Below are 27,408 nucleotides of genomic sequence, written 5' to 3'. Positions count from 1 at the left end.
CAATGTAGGTCAGCAGGCACAGGGATGATGGGTAAACAAAATTTGGTGCAAATAAGGTCAAAGGATGACCTTAAATTTATGGAGGGTAGTTTGTGGGAGTGCATTAGAACAGTTGAGAGGTAAGAGAGGCATTGATGAACTGAGTCAACCAGTTTTAGAGGTGGAAATGGACAGTATTAGAGTTAGCACAGACATGGAGTAGGAGGTTCAACTTGGGGTCAAACATGACACCAAGCTTGTGAACAATCTAGTTCAACCTCAAGACAGTTGTCAGGGATCAGGATGGTGTCAACAGCTAGGGCACATAGTTTGTATTTAATCGGAGGGAAACCCAATAGTTATTGATAAAAGCCGATATTGGGTGGGTAGGTAATTGTATCTTTGGGTTTTGGATATATTACAATGTGGAAAATTGAATGGTCCAAACCTTCTGGCTTCTGGATCATTGGAGCTCATACATATGACTGAGCTGCGTGTCGCGACCATGTGGAAGTCCTGGCATGGCAATCTACGTAGGAATTGCCTGTGAAGTTTAAACTTCTGGTGGGCAATTCCCAAGCTCCCTGGGACCCTCTGCAAATGTCTCAGACTCTGAGTTAGAGTCGGAGACTTAAGGCAGTTCCGTGGTACTTACGCAGGAAATGTTAGGCAGATTAAAAGCCCTGACCTGACTAGCCCCTGACCACCCTCCTGACAGAACTGCCCCCTGACCTGACCACACCCACTGACCCCTGGACCAGACGCAACCACCTACCTCCCCAACCAGAGCCAAGTATCCTCCCAATCAACCTGACTACACCCCAAACCTAAAACCTCATCCACTTGCCATTCATTTCAACCTTCCATCCTCTTACCAAGCCCACCCAATGCATTCACTCATTCACCTATTTACTAGCATTCAAATAGTCTTCATCAGTGTTTTTACTTGAAGGCCTCAGAAACTTTCAAAAGCCTGAGCATGGACTTAATACTTTGTTCACGTGCCTCTACCTATATTTGGATTTTTCCAGCGTTCCGAATTTCCCAAGATGTTTCTGTACTTTCAAACGGTCACATTGATGGTAAGGTCTTCTCACATTCTCTCCCTTAAGCAGCTTCAAACAAGTGTACAATTTTCAAAAACTTTTATTGAAATTCAATTTATTTTTATATAAACTAGACAAGATACGTGTGCAGGAAAGACAGATTTGAGAGTATTGTGATTACAAACTGTTTTGCTGCATCAAGTTCTATAAACCTTATACTGTATTGTGAGAGGGAGTGTACACAACTTTCTTCATCTAATGGCAGTTCAAAAAAGTTGAATTTTGAATTCAACTATTTATCTCACTTATTGGCAGTTAGAAAAAGGTTAATGTTAATCACTTACTTGTGATGGATTCTAATTTCTGATACCAATGAGACAATAGAAAAAGACAAACATGCTCTTCACTTCTTCAATTTATTTTGGTGTATTTAAATGGAATCTAGCTAGCAAGTCTACAATTCATGGCCATCCCAATTTTTCCTACTGCAATACAACTCCTGCAAGGGATTGGAAAGGTGGAAACATGGTGGGCAATTTTGAGAACTTCTGACGTGCAAGGGTTCACTTGGCATTGTTCTGTGACATTTGTCACAACTCATCTGGTCTCAGTGGTAAATGCCAATTGCACAATACACTGGGACAATACACAGTACCCAAGTCATTTTTATCATGATTACTTGTGCCTTGTTGAATCACCTGAAACTAAGCTTCTGATATACTATCTCTAGTATTTTATTGTTTGAGTCAGATGGATCTTATGCCTTTCTCTCAGCTCCTGAGAAAAGGCTGAATAAAGATCTGGTTGATAGCAAGAAATTAGAAAAATTAAACTATCTAACTTGTCACCCTAGCTTGATTCCGTACAAACCCAGAGCTCTTCTGTGGTGCAATGGCAGTGCTATCAATTAATTGAAGATCTCTTTCCAATCTTAAGTGTCTGCAGTAAGCTCTGCCAATCAGTTTAGGACAAGGCTGTGCATGCCCAACAATCTCTCAGTGCGAGATCATGTATGTACCATCTCATTTTGACCGTGACTAATTGAAGGTCAGGTTTTTGGAGCTTGCATCCCTGAGTTATGCAGCTTTGTACAGTGTCTTTGGAGTGATGATTTATGTTCCTTGCTTCGAGGCGTTATCATCAAAAGGTGATTCGACCGATAAGGTTGTTGCCAGTGCCTCAATGCAGCTGGCAAAAAACATGAAAATTTCTTAAACTGGGCACTGACCAACACTGATAACAATACATTTGAGAACTTTTTTTTTAAACTGAAACTTCAGTGACTTTGCAAACAACTGCTTTTGATAGCCAGTCACAATAAATGGGCAGGTTAGTATAGTAAAAGAAACACTTTATGGAATAAAATGCTGTTGATGTCAGGAGGAATTGAGTGAGGGGCACTCTAGGACTCGAGCACAAAAATCAAGGTTGACACTTGTGTCGTACTGAGGGAATGCTGCACTATTGGAGGTGTTATCTTTTGGTTGAAACATTAAATTGGGGCCCCATCTGTTGGTTTGGGTTGGCGTAAAAGATCCCATGGCTCTATTTCGAAGACCACCAAGGGAGTCGAGATCAACTGCCATGGAGATTGCTGCATTTATCCAAACAAGATTGCAACCTCAAATGGTTCCAAAGTAGCTGTAAGCTATTATAACAGGCAGCGGTTTCTTGTCACTTGAACGGCAGCCCATTCAGTCATGTGATCAGCAAAGAGGCTTGTATCTCAATTTTTTTTGTGTACAATGAAATGTTAATCATGAAAGATATGGCAAAATGAATATAGTGGTTAATTCTATCAATTTCTCCAAAAAAACAAACACTACTATATTGAATTCTAATATTGGACATCCAGAGGGCGTGAGACATCAGTGAAGGCAGAACAATCAAAAAGATATTGTCGAGTTTCATTGTGAAAAGCTTAATAAATCTTACGAAACTATTACATTGGATGTAAATCAATATTTTTATTTTTTATTTATATTTTTCGAAGCATTCTGCATAGTTCTCAAAGGCTAGGTTTTGAAAACACTAGATCAGTTGTTCTCAATGTGCAACACCACCTAACATTAATAGCTCTGTATAGTTTCTGTTTCATTCTCTTTGGAGTTCTTCTGATGCAGCAAAATATTCAAAAAGGATGGAAACTCCATTTAAATCATCTGATCACAATAACAAAACATGATGTAACAATAGTCATCATTTGAATGAGCATTTAATACAATCATCATTTTGGTTAATAGAACATAAGAAGCGTTAGCTAGTTGCTGTCATCAGGTTCCTTGTCCCCACCCCCCTTCACTATGAAGGATATTTGTTTCTTTTTCAAAAATAAACTGGTATTCAATATGTCTTAACTTATTTCAAGGCTACAGTGAGAATATTTTTCAGGTTATAATATCAATGAATTCTCACACATCTATTCTATGGGTTACCACCTTCGCAATAGCACCCTTGGGAGCCTTTCATTTTACTCCAACACAAATATCATCATTTCTGTCCACCATGGCACAGGGAAAAAAATCCCAGTGATCTTATGACCGAAGGAAGCATTGGAAAGTAATGAGGATGCAAGGTTATTTGAATAGTTCAGGCTATAAACAGCAATCTCTTCCTTTAAGTTATGTCAATATTCTCTGGTTTGACAAGGTTAATGGAGGAGACAGACAAAATTGCATTACTTTATCCGATGATAGCACTTTTGGTTCAGATAGTTGAAAGGTTGTATAAACTTACAACTCCAGCTATAATTGCCTGTCACAATTAAATATTATTCCGTGACAACATTACAGGCCTGTCCTTTCAATTAGCCACCCAGTCTCACATCCTTAGCACCCATTTCATGGCTTTAAATTCAGTTGACTCCATGAAGAATATTACTTAAGATCCTAAATTGATTGGACAAGACCTCTCAATTTCCATCTCAGATTACTTAGATTGCTTTCAAATTGTGCACATTTTTGATATAAATCTACTCATAAAAGTGACAAATGGCTACAGAGGGAATGAAACATTTAAGTTTTAGTTAGTAAAACTGTCAGCAGGTAATATCAATAGCTCAGCACTGCTTTCCTATTGCATCAATTCAAATGCCAGATCAGCATTCCTCCAGTGATCCATTTTCACTTCCTTCACTATTCCTGCCACCTCTGTGAAAAAGACAGCTCAAACAGTGAAGGATTAAGGAGAGTGTCTGCTGAGAACTGGATGAAAATGCTTATATTTTATCCCTTTAGAGTCTCATCTTTCAGAAAAAAAGATAAATCAACACAGACTGAGGGAAAAAGTACTTCATCCCATTTAATGTCATCATTTCACGATACATTGCAGCATCTAGTTAACTGTTACAAATTTAGTATCCTGACCTTGGCAAACCTGTCCAGCCATTGGTCACCTTTTTCATAGAGATCCATTCTACTGTTTGCCTTTTGCATGCCTGAACTCTTTCCCTGAACCCTTGCCCTGTTGCATTTGCATCTCTAATATTGTTCAGCTTTACTTTCTCTTTCTGGTGAATCTGTAAGGTTGAAACCAAGTCCTCCTGGTCCAAAACAAAAACAGAATTACCTGGAAAAACTCAGCAGGTCTGGCAGCATCGGCGGAGAAGAAAAGAGTTGACGCTGATGCTGCCAGACCTGCTGAGTTTTTCCAGGTAATTCTGTTTTTGTTTTGGATTTCCAGCATCCGCACTTTTTTGTTTTTATCCTCCTGGTCCATCCTGAATTGTTTCCTCTATGGCCCAGGGTGAGCCTCACCTCAGTATTGCTTCTCAGCTATCCTTAGGCATTCTAATTTGGGGAATTCCCAGGAGTTTAGTCTTCAAAACGTAACTATTCAAATATGCAGACATTAGCTGCATTCTTCCTTCTCTTGTGTATTATATTTTGACAGTTTATCCAATACGATTACCTCGTCCACTTTCTCCCTTATCCATAAAGTACACAGAGCATGTACAATTTGGAAGTTTTGTTATTGCTCTTTCCAATAGCCTGCTGTCCTGGCAGTCATTCTGAGTACACCACCTCAAAAACATAGGTGCATTGGAAATACTCAGCTCAGATTTTATCATTAGATAGATGGGGAGAGGGTTCATGAAGATATATAAAATGTTAAATGATATAAAAAAGTACAAATCAAATCCAGAAATGGTTAATCACAGGGCAAAGTTAAATTAGTAAAAAATAAATTTGCAACAGGTATTAGAACGATCTCCTTTACTCCAAACATTTCTCTCAATTTGAGTAATATGGTAGAGTTGTATACACAAAATTATTCAAAAGGCTGAAAATGTAGCTGGATACTTTGATGGGGAGTTAGGTAGTGGAGAGATGGGCTAGTTAGCTTTGCCTTATCCTTGAACTTGCTTATGGTTTTCAGGACCAGTTTGACTGGATCTAACCAAATTAAGTACCTGCAGCTTTCAGAAGTCCTTATATGTTAGGAACAAAAAATGAGATCAGTGAACAGGCACCAACTTCATTTCACCATGAGGTTGAATTTCACCTTACAAAATTCAATAGTTAGAACGAAAACCAATCGGAAATGTTTACATCTGAATCGGGCTCATTGTTGTCACCTCTGAGGTGAATACTACTCCTCTGGAAAATAACATTTCATCACTACTTTACACACAGACATGTGCAAATCCTAAGCATCCCCATTAGTGAACCTTAGGTTAAAGCATTTAAAATGATTTTCAGAACAATTAACAGCACCTTTTTATGAATATAGTGGCAGGTCACTAGAAGGTCTAACAGATTAATGATGCAAATTGGTATTTTCTAATAGGTTTAAAAAAAAGTGGATCTTTTTCTCCATCTCAGCACTGTAATTCACATTCAATCTGGAGTAGAAATTGACTTCTACAGAAGAATTACTTCCAATTGATATCAGAACGTGATCAAATCAATAGGATCTGGACTAGGAATGTGTTCCTTTTTCTAAGTAAAGGGATGCAAGTATCAATGTATGTTCAGTGAACTTGTGCTGCAAGTCTGAAAATGTAATTACAGTCCCACACTGACCAAACTGGAGAAGTACAGGGAGTCTATTTCACTCATACAAACAACATATCGATTTCCTCTTCATTTTGCTACACAGGTGCAAAAAAAAAAGAAATGAAGCCAGTTATTTTATAAGTACAGGACTGTTGTGTTAAACTGGTTTTGAAGAACTTTGAGCTAATCTGATATTTGGTGAATGATCAATAACAGACTGGACTTGCCTTTTGGTTATTCAGTGGACTAATTATAAATATCACTCTGAAATCTCTTGTACTTTGTGCAAACTTTGCTACACATTTCAGCATCTATAAACTGTAGTGACCTTTAAAAGGGCATAAACATTGATGAAAATACAGCCTCATTTGGTACCACTTTTACAAATTGGTTGTGAGCAAGAACACAACCCGTCCTGAATAATCCAGAGTCATCTTTGTATACTGACCATTCCATGTCGTCAGTCAGGAAAATGGTTATCTGTATTCTTTATTCTCCTCTTGCTCTGTCTGAGGAAAGACTTTTATGGCTGCAATCTCAGAGCAGCCAATGCCCAAGGGCTCACACCATGAATATTGGCACAGCATTCAACACACCTTTCCAACAGATGCCAAGACCTCTGGCTTTTAGAGGCCCACTATGGGAATGCTAAAACCAATTTAGTGACTCCCCCAGTGTGTCTTATAATATGAACCAGTGATTGAACCTGGGGGCATCCTGGTCTGTAAGGTTAATCATTTGGCCATCAGGGAAATCTCTCTACAGATCCTCAGCAATTGTTTAAGGGACTGTATTCATATGAAAGTAATGAGGTATTGGGTTGAAATGAATCATCCAGTGTTGTTATTTGGGTTCACTGCAACTTCAGCTCAACAATTTTATTTTTAAAAATGCATATTATGTCATGACAAACATTCATTGTACTCATTAAGTTTCTAAACTTATATTAAAATAATTGTTGAAATAAAGCCTTCAAATAAGATCTAAAATTGATATGACCCATAATCATAAATTAGAACATGAAGAAAAATATTTTCTTCATATCATGGAAAGCCTTGGGATTGTTTTGAGATCATATAATTTTAAACCTATTTTTCATGGGGTCTCTCCACAGATGAGTGTTACAGACCCATCAAGTAAGTCATTTACATTCACAGCCACAATTTCATGGGACCCAGAGGAACCGTTTTGGGAATCGGGCAATGCCACAAACACCTGCGATCCAACACCACTGAGATGAGTCTCCTCCAGGGATATGACCTGTTCAGTGGCGGTCATTTGTTCCGATGCTTGGATAACCTACATTTAAAAAAACAAAGTAACCAGCATGACAAACTCAATAATGCATTATAAAACAAAACAACTGTGGCTCAAACAGCATCTGTGGAGAGGGGAGGGAAGGGCTAATGTTTCAGGTCCATGGCCCTTCTTCAGAACCACATGACGTTACAGGCAAACAGTTTATGAGGAGGAAAAGTCAAGTTGTCCATCTGTAACATCTTCCGGTACTGAAGAAGGGCCATAGACCTGAAACTATCCACAGGTGCTGTCTGAACCACCAAGCTTCTTATTCTGCTGAGTGTTTCCAGCATTTTATTTCAAAATCAAAAAAAATTGCACCCAAAACGTAAGATGCTAAGGTATGGTATGGTGTTCAATAGGCCCTGCCTCTCTCCAAATTATTCCATGAACTTTTCCCAAACACTCAATTTACATATTGCATCGTAATTTGCAATATACCCAATTACACCAATGTGACATGAAGCAAAGGGTGGTGCTGGATAAATGTTTTTCAGATTAGCAGGTCATTTGCAGTGGTGCTCCCAAGGGTCATTTTTGGATCCATTACTCTTGTCAATTTTATAATCGGCCTTAACATGGATGTTGGAAGCATTATAAAGTTTTCAGATGATACAAAACATGGTAAAAGTAGCAGCAATGAGGATAGGTCTAGACTTCAGGATGACAGACAGGAAGGTGAAATATGGCAGATGGACTTTAATGGGGAGAAGTATGAAGTGATGCTCTTTGGGAGGATAAATATGGAAAGATAGTATACTATATTAAAATGACACCACTTTGAAACATGTAGATGAGCAAAGACCTTGGTGTCTGTATAAACAAATCCTTAAGGGTGGCAGGGCAAGTTGATAAATTTGTTTTAAAAATTATGGAAATTACCTGGGTTTATAAACAGAGGCACAGAATATAAAAGCAAAGAGATCATGCTAGAACTTTATAAACCAATGGTTAGGCCTCACTGGAGTATTATGGACAATTCTCCCTGGAGAATATATCAATAACCAGAGATCATAGATTTAAAATCATTGGCAAACGATCTAGATGGCAGATGAGGATAAACTTTTCATTCAAGATTTGAGAATAAGTTGCAGTGCTCAACCTGAAAAGGTGGTGAAAGCTGATTTCACAAAATTTCAAAAAAAGGAGTTGGACAGGTACTTGTGGATGTGTGACTTATAAGGGTTATGAACAAAAGCAGGGCTAAACAGGACTGATTTTTCAAAGAGCCAGCACAAATCTGATGGGCCAAATAGCTTCCTTCTGTGCTTTCAAACTCCCACACTTTCAAACTCCCATTGCTTGGTGCTTGTGCTATCTGTACCACCTTACATTGTGGATTGGCATGCAACAGGCCTGAGAACCACTCTTGGCTCCACAAGTCACTCCCTTCCACCCAAGAAAAAAAAATGTATTCAAATTCAGTGAAAATTGTTCATGCTTCTCAGTGACAGTCAATGATAGAGGTAAGTTTAGGATTTAATATGAGATCAAGCCTATGAAGACCTTGCATTCCTGCTCTTGCTTTGTGTATTAGCATTTTATCTTTTACCATAATAAATCCTATTCAATAGTCTGAAATAAAACCAGCATGATGGCATGTATAATGTTACAGCTCTATGCACTGCAGGATTCCAATGAAATTTGCTTTGAATAATTGGTGTAATAGCACTTACATTAAATACCAATAACAGAATGGCACTGTACATCATTTAACTTTATAAATGATAACTGCTCCTTTGAATATAAAGTATTGCATAAAACCTTCTGGCAATTAAGGAAAATAAGTTCCTTCAATTATTCCCAGTACATATTTCTTCCTGGTGTTTCTGCCTCGTTAGTCTTAGAACAGAGGAGGCTGAGGGGCGACTTAATTGAGGTATACAAGATTATGAAGGGCCTATATAGAATAGGCAGGAAAGATCCATCTCCTCTCGTGGAGAGGCCAATTACCAGGGGGCAGATTTAAGGTGATTGGTAGGAGGATTAGAGGGAACACGAAAAAAATCTACTTCACCCATAGGGCGGTGGGTGTTTGGAATTCACTGCCTGGTTTGGTGGTGGAGGCAGAAACCCTTAACTCATTTAAAAGGTACCTGGATCAGCAACTGAAGTGCTGTAACCTGCAAGGCTCGGACCAGATGCTGTAAGGTGGGATTAGAATGGGGGGTTAGTTTTTTTATTTTTCAGCTGGCGCAGACATGACGGGCTGAATGGCCTCTTTTTGCGCTGTAACTTTTCTGTGGTTCTATTACTCAATTCTATAATTCTACGTAGAGAGGCTAGAGAAACTGCAATTATTCTTAACAGAGGAATACAAAATTATCGAGGGTTCGGAGTGAAAAGGGCAACATTTTCTATTGGCAGGAGGGTGGGTAACCACGAGACACAGGTTTAAAATCTAAAGGAGATACAGAGAGAATTATTTTCTAAATGTGGCGAGTTTTGTGATCTGGAATGCACTAATTCAAAGGGTGGTGAAAGCAGGTTCAATAGAAACCTCCAAAAGAGAAATGGATATATAAATTGAAAAGGAAAAAAAAAATGACCGGGCTATGAGGAAAGAGGATCCTCCTCTTTAGTGGGACTAATAAATGCTGGCCTTGCCAGTGACACCAATGCCACAAGAGCAAATTAAAAAGTTTTCAAAGATATGAGGGGCTCAATGGGTTCCTTCTGTGCTGTATGGAAACATGCATTTGTAGAACCAGAGATGTTGTAGGATTATGGTATCAGTCAAATTTATCAAATGGCCAATCATAGTTTGAGACATTTCTAGATTTCATCTTCAGTAATGACTCAGCTTTATTTGATCAAAAGACAACTAATTAATGGACAAGTCAACTTAACTGGGTATTTAAACAGAAGTATTAGAAATAAACAGAAAGATGTTAAAATATTGAAGGAATGGGATGGCACAAGAATATGGTAAATTATGAAGGACAGGCAGAGCAGGTTAAAATACAGCAGCCAAACAATCTTTGAGAAATATAGCAGTGGGAAGAAAGGCAGTGGTCCACATGAGAATAACAGAGAAAAGCAAAGCTATTTAGGACCACATAGGCATTTAACACTTTAACATCCAACAGAACAGTTTTGCTAGTCCCAATACCTAACTGAACGTTTACCATTTGGGCTGCTTCCTGAACATTAGCAAACAGTATTCCAGCATGCTTGCTCCTCTGATGTTCTTCCAAGTCCTGCTGTGAGTTGAACAGCTGGGCACAATCCCCACACACAAAAGCGCTGTTTTGTGGAGTTAAATGTTCTGTGCTTAAATGATGATGCAAAGCTCCAGGAAATCTGAACGTCGACGAGCAGTATGAACATTTAAATGGATGGATTCCTGATAAGAAAAGTTCACACTTATTGCAAATCTGACGAAACACTAAGCACAAGTCAATATGAAGTGATATTAAACAAATTAAGTTCCAGTTGCTTCTCTGCAAAGAAACAGATCTGTTTTACAGTGACTGGGTGAAAGGTAAGTTTTCTGCAAAAGAGAGCAAGTGAACTTACGATATAATTAGTTCAACTGTATGCGCGATTCTAATGACCAAGTTGCACTATAGATTTTATTCAAATTTTATACTCCAACAACAGCTTTACTAATACAAAATTAAAATATTGTTGAATGCTGGAAATTTGAAATAAAAACAGAAAATGCTAGAAATACCCAGGTCTGGCAGCATCTGTGGAGAGAAACAAGAGTTAACCTTTCGGGTATATGCCACTCTCAGAACCTTCTTTAGTCTTTAACACTCCCATTAACACTCCATTTGTCTTGTGTCCATGCCACCTTTGTCAATCTCTCCTGAGCTCCCACCTATCCCTGACCTTCTATTCTGCTCCACCTGCTCCACCCCCTCCGTATAAAATCCATCACATTTCTACTTCTCTTTAGCTCTGAAGAGTCATACGGACTTGAAATGTTAACTCTGTTTTTCTCTCCAAAGATGCTGCTAGACCTGCTGAGTTTTTCCAGCATTTTCTGTTTTTATGTCACATTTCCAACATCGGCAGTATTTTGCTTTCATTTTAGTTTTTAATTCACCAACACTTCTCTTCCACGAATGCCTACCTTTGAAGAAGTACGGCTCTTCTCTGACAGGATTTCCATTTGTCACTTTCACCCTCTTCACCATTGATTTCCATTTCCCTCCTGGTGTTTGCTAAGGTGTTTACCAAAACTTGTTTTCACAGCCATATTTCCATCCTGTCGCCTGTCTCCATCTCTGACTTACCACTTGTGAATTTCAACTGAAGTTTCATCCCTCATGTTTCAAATCCACCCAGGGTTACAGTTATCTCCGGGACATACAACTCTCCTCGGACTGCTGTTCTTGCTGCACCCTAAGATCCACACTCAGTGCCATGTGCTGCCATATGTATACAGTCAACCTCTCTCTCTCCAGCAGCACTGACTCACCCCACTTCAAAGCTGCCCTTGTCCCTAGTTTCATTTTATACTTCATCTCATCCAATGCCTTAACAGGAAGCTTTTTCTCTTCCTTTCAGGTGCTAAGGAATACAAACTCCAACAACTTGATACCAACGCCCATCCGGGCCCCTCCACCCCTTCCCATCCATCTGACTCCAACCCTTCTTCTAATCTCAGCCCTTGTGTATTCACTATACCCTCTGATCTTCCCCTCTTGGATGAAGATCCTGTACTCAGCAAAGAGCTCAGTTTCATAACCTTACACTCTCACCTCAATGAATTTTGGGTTTGGCACAATGCTGAGCTCTTCTTCCGCTGCCTTCGTCTCTGCGTTCACTTCTTTGGGAAAGAGTTCTTCCCCCTGTTCAGCCAATCCTTTCACCTACCTCCAGTATTCTCCCTCTACCTGGACCCCTCCCTGCTCTTGATCTTTTCATCGAGAACTGTCGGCGTGACATCGACCGTCTTAATTTCTCTGCTCCACTCACCTACTCCAACCTGTCTCCTTCAAAATTTGCTGCACTCCGTTCTCTAAGGTCTAATCCTGGCCGTTATCAAACCTGCTGACAAGGATGGTGCTGTTGTTGTCTGGCCTACTGACTTCTATCTTGCAGACGCTGAGCGCCAACTCTCAAGACACTTCCTCCTACCTCTCCCTAGACCATGACCCCACCACCAAACATCAAGCCATTATTTCCAGAACTGTCACTGACCTCATCTCCTCTGGAGATCTTCCTTCCACAGCTTCCAACCTCAATCACCCAAACCTGCATAGTCCACTTCTGCCTCCTTCCCAAAATCCACAAACAGGACTGCCTTGGTAGACCCATCGTGTCAACCTGTTCCTGCCCCACAGAACTCTTTTGCTCATATTCTTTCTTGGGACATGGGTGTCGCTGGCTAGGCCAGCATTTATTGCCCATCCCTAAATGCCCTCTAAACAGGGGGCAATTAAGAGTCAACCACATTTCTGTGGGTGTGGAGTCAAATGTAGACCAGACTAGGTAAAGATAGCAGATTTCCTTCCCTAAAGGTCATTTTTACAACAATTAGCAATGGTTTCATGGTCATCATTAGACTTTTAATTCCAGATTTTTTTTTTATTGAATTCAAATTCCACCATCTGCCATGGTGGGATTCAAATCTGGGTCCCCAGATCATTACCCTGGGTCTCTGGATTACTAGTCCAGTGACAATACCACTAAGCCACTGCCTCCCCTACATTTCTATCTTGACTCTATTCTCTTTCCTTGTCATTCGCGATTCCTCTGATGCCCTATGTCATATTAATAATTTCCAGCTTCCTGGCCCTAACCACTGCCTTTTCACCATGGACATCCAAACCCTCTACGCCTCCATCCCCTGCCAGATTGGTCAGGGGGCTCTCTGCTTTTTCCTTGAACAGAGGCCAGAACAGTTCTGTCGAAGGGTCACGAGGACTCGAAACGTCAACTCTTTTCTTCTCCGCCGATGCTGCCAGACCTGCTGAGTTTTTCCAGATAATTCTGTTTTTGTTTCCCATCCACCACCGTCTGGCTGAACTTGTTCTCACTGAACAATTTTTTCTTAACTTGTCACATTTCCTCCAAAGGAAAGGTGTGGCTATGGATTCCTGCATGGGCCCCAGTTATAAAACAAAAACAGAATTACCTGGAAAAACTCAGCAGGTCTAGCAGCATCGGCGGAGAAGAAAAGAGTTGATGTTTTGAGTCCTCATGACCTTTCAAAAGAACTAATATCAGTCCCATTTTCCTAGTTCCTTCGCCTCTGTCACATCTGGTCCGATGATGCTGCCTTCTAAAACAGCACTTCTGAAATGTCTTCCATTTTCCTTAACTAAGGTTTCCTCCACACTGCAGCTGACAGGGACCTCAACTGTGTTCAACCCATCTCCCACGCCTCTGCCCTCACCCCTTCCCCTCCCTCCCAGAACAATAATAGGGCTCCCTTGTCCTTGCTTTCCACCCCACCAGTCTCTGCATTCAAAGGATCATCCCCCGCCATTTCCGCCAACTCCAGCCACCACCAAACACATCTTCCCTTTGCTCCCTGTCAGCCGTTCCGTAGGGACCATTCCCCTCAGGACACCCTGGTCCATTCCATCACCCCGAACTCGTCACTCCCTTGCCATGACACTTCCCCAAGCAATCGCAGAAGATGCATCACCTGCCCCTTTACCTCCTCCCTCCTCATCTTCCAAGGCCCCAAACACTCCACTCAGGTGAAGCAGCACTCCTTCAATTTGGTCTACTGTATTCGCTGCTCTGAATGCAGACTGGGTGATTAATTTGCAGAACACCTTCACTCAGTCTGTAAGCATGATTCAGGCCTTCCTGTTGCTTGTCATTTCAACACACCATCCTGCTCTCATGCCCACATGTCCATCCTTGGCCTGCTGCAATGTCTCAGTGAAGTCCAACGCAAACTGGAGGAACAGCACCTCATCTTCCGACTAGGCACTTTATAGCCTTCCGGACTTAACACTGAGCTCAACAACTTCAGAGCATGAACACTTTCCTTCATCTTGACCCCCTTTTTAAGCCATTTTAAAATTTTTATTTATTTCTTATGCCTTATTTATTCTTTATGCTTTATCACCTGGCCTACCTGTTCTGTTGTCTGATCTCAATATTTTAAGTATTTTTTTAATAGCTTTATTTTCATTGGATTAAGATTCTGATGAGGACACACACCCAAGTAGGAATTATAGAGTATTCAGCCACATTCCTGTTATCAGAGAACACGCACTGCATTGATTAGTGTTCAACTATATTAGGCTTCTTGGATTATTTAGAGTTAATCTGACTCTTCAAGCTAATATCAAAGAACATTTCTGAAATCAGACATTCTTGGCTTGAAGGTAACCATGGAGAAAATTGTCCAATCCTCCCTTCTAATCAGTTTTGATCAAATATGCTTCGAACAAAATTCAATCTGAAAGCAGCCAGGATGAATGGCATAGACTCAGAACTGAACTCATTTTCTCTGGAAAAAGGATTAAGGAGGTGACCTAATCCAGATATTAAAAGGCTAAGGAATGCAGATGATGGCTTTTGTTATTACTTCAGTTGTTGGCAAGGCCAGCACTTATTACCATCACGATGGTAGTGGGGCGCTGCCCTCTTTTGCACTGCTGCAGTCCATGTGCTGTAGATGCAGCCACAGTACTGTTAGATAGTGAGTTCTAGGATTTTGATCCAGTGCCTTTGAAGGAACAGCGATATAGTTCCAAGTCAGGATGATGTGCGACCTGGAGGGGAACTTGCAGGTGGTAGTATTCCAATGTATATGCTGCCCTTGACCTTTTAGGTTGTGAAGGCTGCAGGTTTGGAAGGTGCTGTCAAAGGAATCTTGGCAAGTTGCTGCAGTGCATCTTGCAGATGGTACGCATTGCAGCCACCATATGCAGTGAAAGGAGTGAATATTTAAGGGGGTGGATGGGGTGCCAATTAAACTGGCTACCTTGTCCTGGATGGTGTCAAGCTTCTTGAGTGTTGGCAACTGGGGTGTATTCCATCACAGGCTTTTACCTTCTAGATGGTGGAATTGTTTTTGGGTGCCGGGAGATGAATTACTCGCCAAAGAATTCCCAGCCTCTGACCTGCTCTTGTAGCCACAGCATTTATGTAGATGGTCCAGTTAAATTTCTATTCATTGGTGACCCTCCCTAGGATATTAACAATGAGGGGTTCAACAATGGTAATGCTGCTTAATGTCAAAGGTAGATTGCAAGATTCTCTCTTGTTAGAGATGGTCCTTGCCTGGCACTTCTAAGCGCAAATGTTGCTCGTCACTCATCAGCCCACGCCTGAGTGTTGTCCAGGTCTTATGGGATGGAGACAAATTGCTCATTATCTAAGAAGTTGAGAATGATATTGAATATTCTGCAATCATCAGCGAATATCTTCATTTCTGGCCCAATGGTGGAGGGAAGGAGTTGAAGATGGTTGGGCTTAGGACACTGCCCTGAGGAGCTCCTGTAATGTCCTGGGGCTGAAATGATTTTCCTCTAAAAAAAAAAACAAACTTTACTTTGTGCTCGGTATGACTCCAAGCAGCAGAGAGCTACCCTCTTCCCCCTTCTCCCCGCCAACACCAAATCCCACTGGGCCAATTTTACTCAGGTTCCTTGATGCCATATTCAGTCAAATGCTATCCTGATGTCAAGGAGAGTCAACTCTCATCTCTTCTCTAGGATACAGCTCTTTTGTCCATGTATGGACTAAGGCTGTAATATGTAGGAGCTATGTGGTCCTGGCAAAATCCAAACTGAGCATGAGTGAGCAGATTATTGGTGAGTGAGTGTAACGTAATATTGCTCATGGGGCAATGATTAACTGGATTGGATTTCTCCTGCTTTTTGTGGACAAGACATACCATTCTGGAACAGCTTGGCGAGAAGTGTGGCTGGTTGTGGAGCATGTCTTCAACACCACGGACGGGATATTGTTGTGGCCCATAGCCTTTGCTGTATCCAATGCGCTCAGACGTTTCTTGATATTTCGTGAAGCGAATTGAATTTTCTTCTTAGGACATGGACTTTGCTGGCAAAGTCAGCATTCCTAATTTTCCTTGAGAAGCTGGTGGTGAGCCACCTTCTTCAACTGCGGCAGTCCATGTCATGTAGGTATACCCACAATGCTACAAGGGAGGAGCTTCTAGGATTCTGACCCTGCAACTGTGAAGGAGCAGCGATACAGTTCCAAGTCAGGAAGGTGTGTGGCTTGGAGGGAATTTGTAGATGGTGGTGTTCCCATGCATCTGCTGATCCTACCCTTCGAGGTGGTAGAAATGGGTTTGGAAGATGCTGTTGTTAGTGAGTTGCTGCAGTGCATTTTGCAGGTGCTACACACTGCTGAATTGGCTGAAGATTGGCATCTGTGATGCTGGGGACCACAGCACGTTGCGATGGATCATCCACTTGGCACTTTTGGCTGAAGATGGTTGCAAATGCTCGACTTTTGTACTGGTGTGCTAGGCTCTACCATGATTGAGGAAGGGGATATTTTGTCATCCTTCCTCCTCCAGCTAGTCGCTTGATTGTCCACCACCATTCATGACTGAATATGGCAGAATTGCAGAGCTTTGATCTGATCCGATCCATTGGTTGTGAGATTATTTAGCTGTTTATCATGCATTCAGTCCTCTGTTGTAGCTTCATCAAGTTGGCACCTCAGTCGAATATAGACGTAAACCTTATTTGCATGCAACTATGACTTTTTCAGCATAGAACTTGAAGGCAAGGTCTAAAAATTAAGTCTCAAGCAAGATGAGAAGTTTTAGAAAGCCTCCCCCACGTATTATGGATTTGCAAAAGACTCCAAGCAAAAGTAATAATGCTGAGATAATTAGCTCCTTGAAAAAGGGAGCTAAATAAATGAGTTAGGAATGGATAAAAGCAAAATACTGCGGATGCTGGAAATCTGAAACAAAAACAAAAACAAAAATAGCTGAAAAAACTCAGCAGCTCTGACAGCATCTGTGGAGAGAAATACAGTTAACGTTTTGAGTCTGTATGACTCTTCATCAGAACTGAAGAGAAATCAGGAATGGAGTTGGCTTTGTATTGGAACAGGGAATATTGTCCATAGGAAATGAAATAGTGGATAAATTTTGGATTTCTGCTTAAATTAACTATAATGAGCAAATTTTTACGCAAAACTATACTTCAAAAGATTAGGTGCAGTAGATTTTGACAGGTATTCATGTAATCTGTGGCAAGAACAAGTTTGGTGATCAGAGTCTTTTTTCTAATCTTGATGTCTTCTTACATCGTAAGAACAGGTCCAAACACTGACTAACCTTTAGTTGGCAGTTTTAGAATAGAGTCCGCCTGTCCTCATCAAACAGGTTCACTGAATGAAAGGTGAGGTGGTGAACAGTCACTGAAAACAATAATGGTCTTCGACAGATACAAATGGTCTCCGTCTTGAATATATGCAACAACTGAGCATCTAGAGCTCTCTGGAGTAGAGAATTCCAAAGATGCATAACCCTTTGAGTGAAGGAGTTTCTCATCTCAGTCCTAAATAATCGATCCCTTATTCTGAGATGTGCCCCAGCTCCCCACCACCACCACCACCCCCAGCCTTGTTCCAAACTTGCCAACAAGGGGGAATATCCTCCCAGCATCTACCCTGTCAAAGTCTTTTGAAATGTTATATGCTACTGTCTCTCATTCTTCTAAACTCCATGAAATATAGGCCTAGTCTACTCAAATTCACCATATAGGACAATCCCCTCATCCCAGGAACCAATCTAGTGAAACCTTCATTGCAGACCCTTGGAGGTTAGTATACCCTTCCTTAGGAAAGGAGACTAAGACTGTACACAATGCTCCATGTCTGACCTCAGCTATGCCCTCTTTGACAGCATTAAGACTTCTTTACTCTTGTACTTCAAACTCTTTGCAATGAAGGTTAGCATACCATTACCTTTCCTAACTGCATGCTGCCCTGCATATTAACTTAGTGATTCATGTAAAAAGGCATTCGTGAGTCCTCAGGTAACTTCATGGCCCAGCATATCCCCTACTCTGCCATTTACCATTAAGTCAGGGGATCAACCTTGGTTCAGTGATTGGCCCAGCATATCCCCCACTCTACCAATGCCATTAAGCCAGGGGATCAATCTTGGTTCAATGAAGAGTGCAGGGGGGGTGGGGGGATGCTGGAACTAGCACCAAGCATACCTAAAAATGAGGTGTCAACCTGGTGAAGCTACAACACAGGATTACTTGCAGGCCAAAAGCATAAGCAGCATGCTATAGACAGAGTTAAACCAACAGATCAGATCTCAGCTCTGCAGTCTTGTCACATCAAGTCATGAAATGTTGTGGACAATTAAACAACTATCAGGAGGAGGAGGAGGTTCCACAAATATCCCCATCCTCAATGACGGAGAAGCCCATCACATCGGTGCAAAAGATAAAAGGCGAAGCATCTGCAACCATCTTCACTCAGAAGTGCTGAGTGGGTGGTCCATCTTGGGGATACGCCAGAGGTCTCCAGCATCACAGATGACAGTCTTCAGTTAATTCGATTTACTCTACGTTATTTCAAAAACAGCTGCAGGCACTGGATACTGCAAAGGCTATAGGTCCTGACAACATTCCAACAATAGTCCTGAAGACTTGTGCTCCCAAACTAGCTGCGCCCCTGGCCAAGCTGTTCCAGTACAGCTACAACACTGGCATCTACCCGGCAGTGTGGAAAATTGCCCAGGTATGTCTTGCGCACAAAAAAGCAGGGCAAATCCAACTCAACCAATTAATACATCAGTCTACTCTCAATTATCAGCAAAGTGATGGAAGGTGTGATCAAGTGACACCTATACATCTATAACCTGCTCACTGACACTCACTCGGGTTCTGCCAGGGCCACTCAGTTCCTGACCAAACATGGACAAAAGAGCTGAACTCAAAAGGTGAGCCGAGAGTAATTGCCATCAAGGCAGCATTTGACTGAGTATGACATGATAGAACCCTAGCAAGACTGGTTTCAATGGGAATCAGGGGGAATACTCTCTACCGGTTGGAGTCATACCTAGCACAAAGGAAGATGGTTGTGGTTGTTGGAGGTCAATCACCTCAGCCCCAGGACATCACTGCAGGGATTCCTCAGGTTAGCATCCTAGCACCAATCAGCTTCAGCTGCTTCATCAATGATCTTCCTGCCATCATAAGGTCAAAAGTGGAGATGTTTGCTCATGATTACACGATGTTCAGTACCATTCATGACTCAGATGTTGAAGCAGTCCATATCCATTTTCTGGACAATATTCAGGTTTGGGCTGATAAGTGGCAAGTAACATTTGTGCCACAAGTGTCGGGCAATAACCACTCCCAACAAGAGAGAATCTAACCTCCTTCCCCTGACATTACCATCGCTGAATCCCCCACTATCCTGGGGGTTACCCATTGACCAGAAACTGAACTGTACGAGCCATATAAGTATTGTGGCTACAAGAGCAGGTCAGAGGCTAGGAATTCTGCAGCAAGTAACTCACCTCCTGACTCCTCAAAGCCTGTCCACCGTCAACAAAGCACAAGTCAGCAGCGTGATGGAATACATAAGAACATAAGAAATAGGAGTAGGCCATTCAGCCCTTCGAGCCCACTCTGCCAGTCATATGAAATCATGGCTGATCTTCTATTTCAACACCATTTTCCTGCACCACCCCCATATCTCTTGATGTTTTTAGTATGTAGAAATCTATTCATCTCAGTCTTGAACATACTCAACGGCAGCTTCCACAGCCCCCTGGGGCAGAGAATTCCGAGGATTCAGCATCCCGAGTGAAGAAATGTAAAACATTTTTCACCCAGAGGGTGGTTCAAATCTGGAACACACTGCCTGAGGGGTGGTAGAGGCAGGAACATGTTAAGGAGTATTTAGATGAGCACTTGAAATGTCATGGCATACAGGGCTACGGGCCAAGTGCTGGAAAATGGAATTAGAATAGATAGGTTCTTGATGTCCAGCACAGACACAATGGGCTGAAGAGCCTGTTTCTGTGCTGTATAACTCTATGACTCTCAGTCCTAAATGGCCTGCCCCTTATTCTGAGGCTGTCCGCTGGTTCTAGGCACCCAAGTCGGGAGAAACATCCTTCCCGCTTCTACCCTGTCGAGCTCGGTAAGAACTTTGTATGTTTGAATGAGATCATCTCTCATTGTTTTGAACTCCAAAGGATAAAAGCACAGTCTATTTAATTGTTCCTCATAGGGCAATGCCTCCATCTCAGGAATTAATTCAATGAACCCCTGTTGCACTCCCTCTATGTCAAGTATACCTTTCCTTGGGTAAGGAGACCAAAGCGCACACAATACTCCAGGTGTGGTTCCTCCAAGGCTCTATATAATTGCAGTAAGACATCTTTACTCTACACTCAAATCTTCTTGCAATAAATGCCAAAGTACCATTTGCCTTCTGAATTGCTTGCTATACCTGCATTTTAGCTTTCAGTGACTCATGAACAAGGACACCCAAACCCCTTTAAAGTTCAATACTTCCCAGCCTCTCACCATTTAAGAAATACTCTGTACTTCTGTTTTTCCTATCAAAGTGGAAAACCTCACATTTCTCCACATTGTATTCCATCTGCCAAATTTTTGCCTACACACTTAGCCTCTCAAAATCCCTTTGAAGCATCTTTGCCTCCTCCTCACAACTCACACTTCCACCCAGTTTTGTGCATCTGCAAACTTGGAAATATTACTTTTAATCTCCACATCCAAATTATTGATATGGATTGTGGATAGCTGAGGCCCAAGCACTAATCTTGCGGTATCCCACCAGTCACAGCCTGAAAATGGCCCATTTGTTCCTACTCTGTTTTCTGTCTGTTAACCAGTTCTCAAACTATGCCAATTCCATGTGCTTTAATTTTGTTTACTCACCTCTTGTGCAGGTCCTTATCAAAAACTCTCCACTTGCCTAGATGAGTACAGCTCCAACAACACTCAAGAAGCTGGACACCATCAGGATAAAGCAGCCCGCTTATGGCACACCATCCACCACCTTCAACATTCAGTCGCTCCACCACCGATGCACAGTGGCAACAGTGTGTACCACCTACAAGATGCACTGCAGTACTTCAAGGCTCCTTCAGCAGCACCTTCCAAACCTGCAACCTCTATCACCTAAAGGACAAGGGCAGCAGATGCATGGGAATACCACCACCACATGCAAGTTCCTCTCCAAGCCACACACTCTCCTGGTTTGGAGCTATATCACTGTTCCTTCGCTGGGTCAATATCCTGGAACTCCCTTCCTAACAGCACTGTGAGTGTTCCTACAACACATGGACTGCAGTAGTTCAAGAAGGCAATTAGCGATGGGCAATAAATGCTGGTGTAGCCAGTGGTGCCCAAATGCCATGAATGAATAAATAAATTAAAAACCCTCTGTATACCAATATTTCCCTTTCTCTCACCAGTTAAAATATTTTCATTTTCAATTTTATACCCAAGTAAACAACCTACACTTCCCACATTATTTTCCATCTACTATGCTCTTGCTTATTCACTCAACCTACTTTGCAGCCACCTTGTGTCCTCCTCAGTTTATTTTCCCCCTAACTTTGCAACATCAGCAAAACTGGATATATTGCACTCAGTCTCCCAGCTTAAGTCATTGATATAGATTGTAAACGGTGAGGCCCAAGTACCTGCTCTTCCAGCATTCCAATAGTTACAGCCTGCCAACCTGAAAATAACCCATTTATTTCTACTCTGCCATTTGTCAGTTAACCAATCCTCAATCTATGCTAATATATTATCCCAATCTCATAAGCCCAATTTTGTATAACCTCTCGTGTTGCACTTTATTGACAGCTTTTTGAAAAATCAAATGCACTACGCTAACTGGTTCTCCCTTATTCATCCTACTAGATACAGCCTTAAAAAACTCTAAAATCAAATAATGGAAAGCCAGTTACTCAAGGTTTCCCAAGGTATGCACTCCATATTAATGTCTGAGTTGCTCAACAAGTAATTCTGAACTTTGGATACCAGTTACAAACACACTTTGCTCAACCTCCACTTGGCCAGGGAGTAAGGCAGACAGAAAATTCTGGACATTACACTGCAAGATGTTCCAGTAGAGCTAACAAAGGATACCAGCCAAGTCACAGAATCAATTTGAAGTCCCTGGAATTTCTCTTGAGAAGTTATTTGCTCACATCATGAGATGTTTTTTCTAAGTTTGAAGGAGTTTCTGCAAACATGTCAAGAGGGAAAAAAGACAGGGCATGCAGAATTTCCTGAGGGGGAGTACCTCAACCTTAGAAATATTTTGCTCCTTTCAAAAAAAGATCAAACAAGTTCCACCATGACAATTTCATTAACCTGAAAGGCGACAGTAGTATGATTTAACCTGGCAGCCTAAGAAGACTGGATGCACAAAATATGTGCACTTTTTGTTTTTACACACAATATGGTGCAGAATAAGATTAACATTGCATAATCTAAAGTGTTAGGGCGGTGCGATCGCACCTTGCAGAGATAGACGGGAATAAGAACAGAGTGCCGTCAGGGAAACAGAATAGCGCTATGGAACTCAACTGGGTGACTGGGGAACCGCAGACTCCATTTCAAGGTTCATAGCGAAACAACAGTCAAAACTAATCACAAAAATGCAGGAGGGGTAGAACCCATAGGGAACCCCCAGAGAACAAAAACAGTGGTGGATAGAGCAGAAAATGGATAAGGAAAAGAAAGGGGTGATGGTTATTATTATCTTGTAACTGCAGTTGTGTAGACGGATTATTACTAAGTTCCAGTCGATTATAGAGAGAGAGAGAGAGACAAAGTCAGATTCAGGACAGATCAGAGCAGTGGTGGCAGCTTGTAGTGATACTGATCAAGAGGAGGAGCGCTCCGAAGGAGGAACCTATGGTGGAGTTGGGACAAAACCGCTCTCATACGAACCAACCACCCCACTGTGCCTGTTGAATCCCATGGCCCCTATGGCAATAACTGTTAGGAAAAGTAAAGTCAGGAAAAACGAATTAAAACCCAAAGGGAGAAAGGGGGCTGAGGAATGGGGGGAGGATGAGGAGATTGAAGAGGTTACAGAGAAGGTTAAGCAGGTACCACGCAGCCCAGGGGAGAAGCAAGTTTTGCTTAAAGAACTGCTGAGACTTAAAGCTCAGCATAGCAACCCAGATTTTTGGACCAAACTGTGGGAAATGCAAGATTTCCATGCAATTCACCCCCTTGATATCCATATGCTGGTGAAGGCTAAATGCCCAGGGGATATCTGCAGTTTAGAAGTGGAGGCTGGGCGAAACCTGGGGACGTCCCAGATCGGGAACAGGCGACAGCCCTGCACAGGGACTTTGAGGAGGCAGTTAAGGAAGCCATGGGGGTGTATAATGTCCCGTGCGGGATGACGAGATTTTTCTGAAAATGTGGAAGGATGACTGGGACCCGAAAGGTCCGCCATTGAATTTTCTGTAACTTAAAAAATGAATTGATCTAAGTTATAAGAGCTGCTTGTGCTGAAGAGAGAGAGAGAGAGAGAGAGAGAAAAGGGGGGTACCCCTAGGAAGTTAATAAGCACTGACAAGCAGGGGCTAGGGAAACGTGAGCTTTCGTCAGTTTGATTGGCCTATAGGTGGAGCCTTCAAGATCCCTTTATTTCCCTCACTGCTATTTGAAGTTTCGTTTAGAATATGAGAGTTTTAATTCATTAAACAGGGTTAGATGAACCAACCTTTGTACCACCCTCTTGCAAACTATTATCACCAGCTTCCAAGCTGATTGGGATTGATACATACATGTTACATTAACTCATACGAGTTAGCATTCTAAAATTCGGAGGGGAAACATTACCTGAAGTTCAAGGGATTTCAGGAAAACCAAAAGGCATAAACACACGGTCTAGATGGTTCCAATGGATAAAAAGGGGTTTATTTTGAAGAGATGAATTAAATTTGAAAGGAAATCTGCATCCCAACAACACTGTAATTTGAATTTGGGGCAATCTTGAGATGTAAAGTGCAGTGTAATTTTAACAGGTTACTTCGAATAATGAGGATGCTATCCAAAAGTAAAGAATATGTCAATAAACATATAGGAATTATACCTTGGATACAAATCAATACACATAAGAAAGTGGTAGTTTTAATTTTGATAGTGTAAAGTACATTTCTTACAAAGTTTAAAATTTTGAGGTTTGATCCATGATAAAATTCTCAAAAGGGAATTTTCATTTTATAAGGTTTGACAACAATTGGCACTAATTCAAATGCTGCAAGCTTTTGTATTTGTCAGTCTGTTCCCAAAATATGAAGCTAAGCTCAAGACCTTGACAAAGTTTGGCAGAAATCCAATTTTTGGCCGAGTTAATGAATCTGGGATAATTCTAAAAGAAACGGGTCAGACACAATTTAGTGGGTTACTTTTGAGAAAATAAAATGTTGTTTGAGAAGAAGATAAGGAACATGTCAATGCCTGATTTCTGTTTTTAAAACTGTTATGAGAATATTTTATTTATTTTGAAAAGTCTCTCCAGGCAACCTGAACAAGATAAGATGGTAGCTGTTGCATGTGTAAAATGGCATGAAGCAAGTAGGGGAAAGAGTTAGGGAAAGAGGGCGCCGTATACAAACTGTTTTAAGGGAATTGAATTTGATAATCTGGCCATCAACCGAGACGTTGGAAACGCACAGGGGGCAGGGGGAGATAAGCAAAGATCTAGAGACAGAGATCCTTGTTGACATGGAATAGATAATACAGCCTAAAGAGCAAGGAAACATTATAAATGATCAAGACAATAGAGAAACTGACATCAAGAGAACCTTAGGATGATCATGGTCAGGGGAAAAAAAAACTTGGTAAAATTATGTGGAATCTGTGGTTCAGGAATTGAAATGTAAGGAGAAATAATACTTAACAACAATTTACCACAAGATGGATACAGGATTAACCCTATGATAACAGACTCCCAGAAAGAACTGTCACTGGAAGCCATTGAAAGATAGGATAAGAAGGTGCACTATAGAGTTGGGTAAGGAGTTTAAGGAATTGAAGAGGACGTGGGACAGCAGCAGGAGACAGTAGATTGGAAGGAGTGGAGGGTGCCTATCCAGATGGATTTAGATCAGGGAACTCATTTCACAGAACAGTCATTAAAGAAATGTATAAGTTTAAATATAAACAGAAATTCCACATTCCCTACCAGCCACAGAGCTCGGGGATGATGGAAAGGATGAACTGAACTTAAAAAATTACAAAAGCAATTCAAGAGACAGGGAACAGCCCAAATTCGAATGCGCCTTAGGGCTACCCCAAGCAGGACTGCCGGGTTCACCCCATTTGAAATAATGACAAGGAGAGCAATGCAGTTACCCGAGGGAATCATAGTAGGAGTGGGAGATGTAGGACCACTAAAAGGAAGGATGTGAGACTATGTGAGGGGAATAAGTAAGCAATTGCATGAGTTAAGAAAGGAAGTCAGAGACCGACAAGTAATAAAGGATATGGATTCAGGCAAATCCAAAGAGCAACAATGGACAAGTGGGGAATAAGGTGATGGTCAAGGTGAGCCCGGTGCGAACAGGCATGGACCATACGAGGTAATTATGACAGGTAATACATGCGCACTTGTAGATATGAGAACGGGAAGTAAATGGAGGCATTACATGCAGTTAAAGATACATGACAATTGACCAAGCGGTAACCCGGAGAACAGGAGCCGATGTTAATGTATCCACAGATCTACGATCCTGGTCATGGACGTATCAGTACTGGCAACAAGGTCGGGGATCATCACTGCTCATCCCGCACCGCAGGAGGAACTTTGGTACAGCACAGACAATGCCAAATGCGACTCGCAACGGGGAATGATAATAACAGTAGGAGAACAAGTGCTTTCGAATTGTAGTAAGGGTTTGCTTCAGATCGGGTGTGGGAGGTCTGCCACTATTCAGCCACCTCCCATGTCTACTCCCACAGTCCGAGTAGAGATAATTGAAGCTCCTCAAACCACACCGACTGACCCACCTTGTCCAACTATGCATCCAGGACCGACGAATGGTTTGGTACTGGTTAAGCAGAAGTTTTGTATGATAATGTACACCATGAGCTGGTATCCGTAGTCTTGAGCATATCCGGAATGGCCCCATCCCAGTGGTACTCAACCCATATTCGAGCACTATATACAGCTCTAATGGGCCAGATGATGACTGAAGCATCTCAGTTCAATGGTGAGATGCGATCAGGCTTGGGAGGGAACCAACCATGTTAAGCGCAGCCTGATAAATTACGCCGCTACAATATTCAATATAGGGACGTATTAATTCAGAACCTGGCAACTGTTGACCAGAAGGTCCGGACCCTGAGCTTTAAGCTTAAGGAGATTCTAGAGCGGTGACAGGGAATTCATAAACACCCAATTAAATACAGACCAGGACATGACATGGTTAATCCAAAGCCTGGCTATCGTGCTCGAAAGTCATGCGGGGACTATCAACAAACTGACTGAAATAGGGAAAAATATTTCAGGCGAAGCGAGCAGAAATGATGTTTGCAGCACCTATGGATCTTGGGCATTGGAACAAGCCCAAGAGAATTTAAGACAGATTAATGAAGGGGTAGTTCCTTTATGGGTAACTAATGAGAATTTATTTAATCTTTCACGACACAAGGATTATGACTTGACCGATTGCCAGCTCAGAGGTTTAACACACGTACATAGAATGAATGTTGAATGTATAGTAAATAATAATACGCTAATAGGCATTGTATTAGTAATACCTGTCATACCTATGTCAACACCTGGCAGGACATTATATAGAGTAGAAAATATTGGGGTTATATGGGGGGGGGTTTACTATATTAAGTACTACGATATTCCGCCATACGCAGTAGACATAGAAGGAAATATAGTTAACACCACATCAGAAGGGTGTAGTATAGAGGCCACTGCAATAATATGAGCACACCCAATATATGAGACGGAGGAAACAAAGTGTGGATTTAAAACAGCAGCAGCAAACTGTACAATGGAAACTATATGGGCTGCAAAAGAACCGACCCATGTTGCAACAGGGAATGGGAGATATTGTATCACCACGAAGCAGGAAAGAATCCTGATATGCCCCATCCACAATCATTCGGTGTGCCTACACCCACAGGTAC

The 27,408-nt window shown here is 41.6% G+C and overlaps 1 protein-coding gene across 6 annotated transcripts in view; it reads right to left on the bottom strand.

Moving 5' to 3' along the window:
• Positions 1–4,679: 4,679 nt before the first annotated feature.
• The window catches only part of zbtb40 (zinc finger and BTB domain containing 40), a 98,421-nt gene continuing 75,692 nt past the window's right edge, over positions 4,680–27,408 (bottom strand). For all 6 annotated transcript variants that reach the window (XM_041206292.1, XM_041206289.1, XM_041206295.1 and 3 more), the window contains 2 exons: positions 10,450–10,667; positions 4,680–7,321 (listed from right to left, as the gene is read on the bottom strand). In XM_041206292.1, coding sequence (XP_041062226.1) covers positions 7,118–7,321; positions 10,450–10,667 — 422 coding nt within the window. In that variant the 3' untranslated portion in view covers positions 4,680–7,117. The remainder of the gene's footprint in view (positions 7,322–10,449; positions 10,668–27,408) is intronic.

The sequence above is a fragment of the Carcharodon carcharias genome, chromosome 15 (genome assembly GCF_017639515.1).
Source record: "Carcharodon carcharias isolate sCarCar2 chromosome 15, sCarCar2.pri, whole genome shotgun sequence".
In the NCBI taxonomy this organism is placed as follows: Eukaryota; Metazoa; Chordata; class Chondrichthyes; order Lamniformes; family Lamnidae; genus Carcharodon; species Carcharodon carcharias.
The sequence above is the reverse complement of the archived record's forward strand: the minus strand, read 5'-3'. Positions and strand labels throughout refer to the sequence as shown.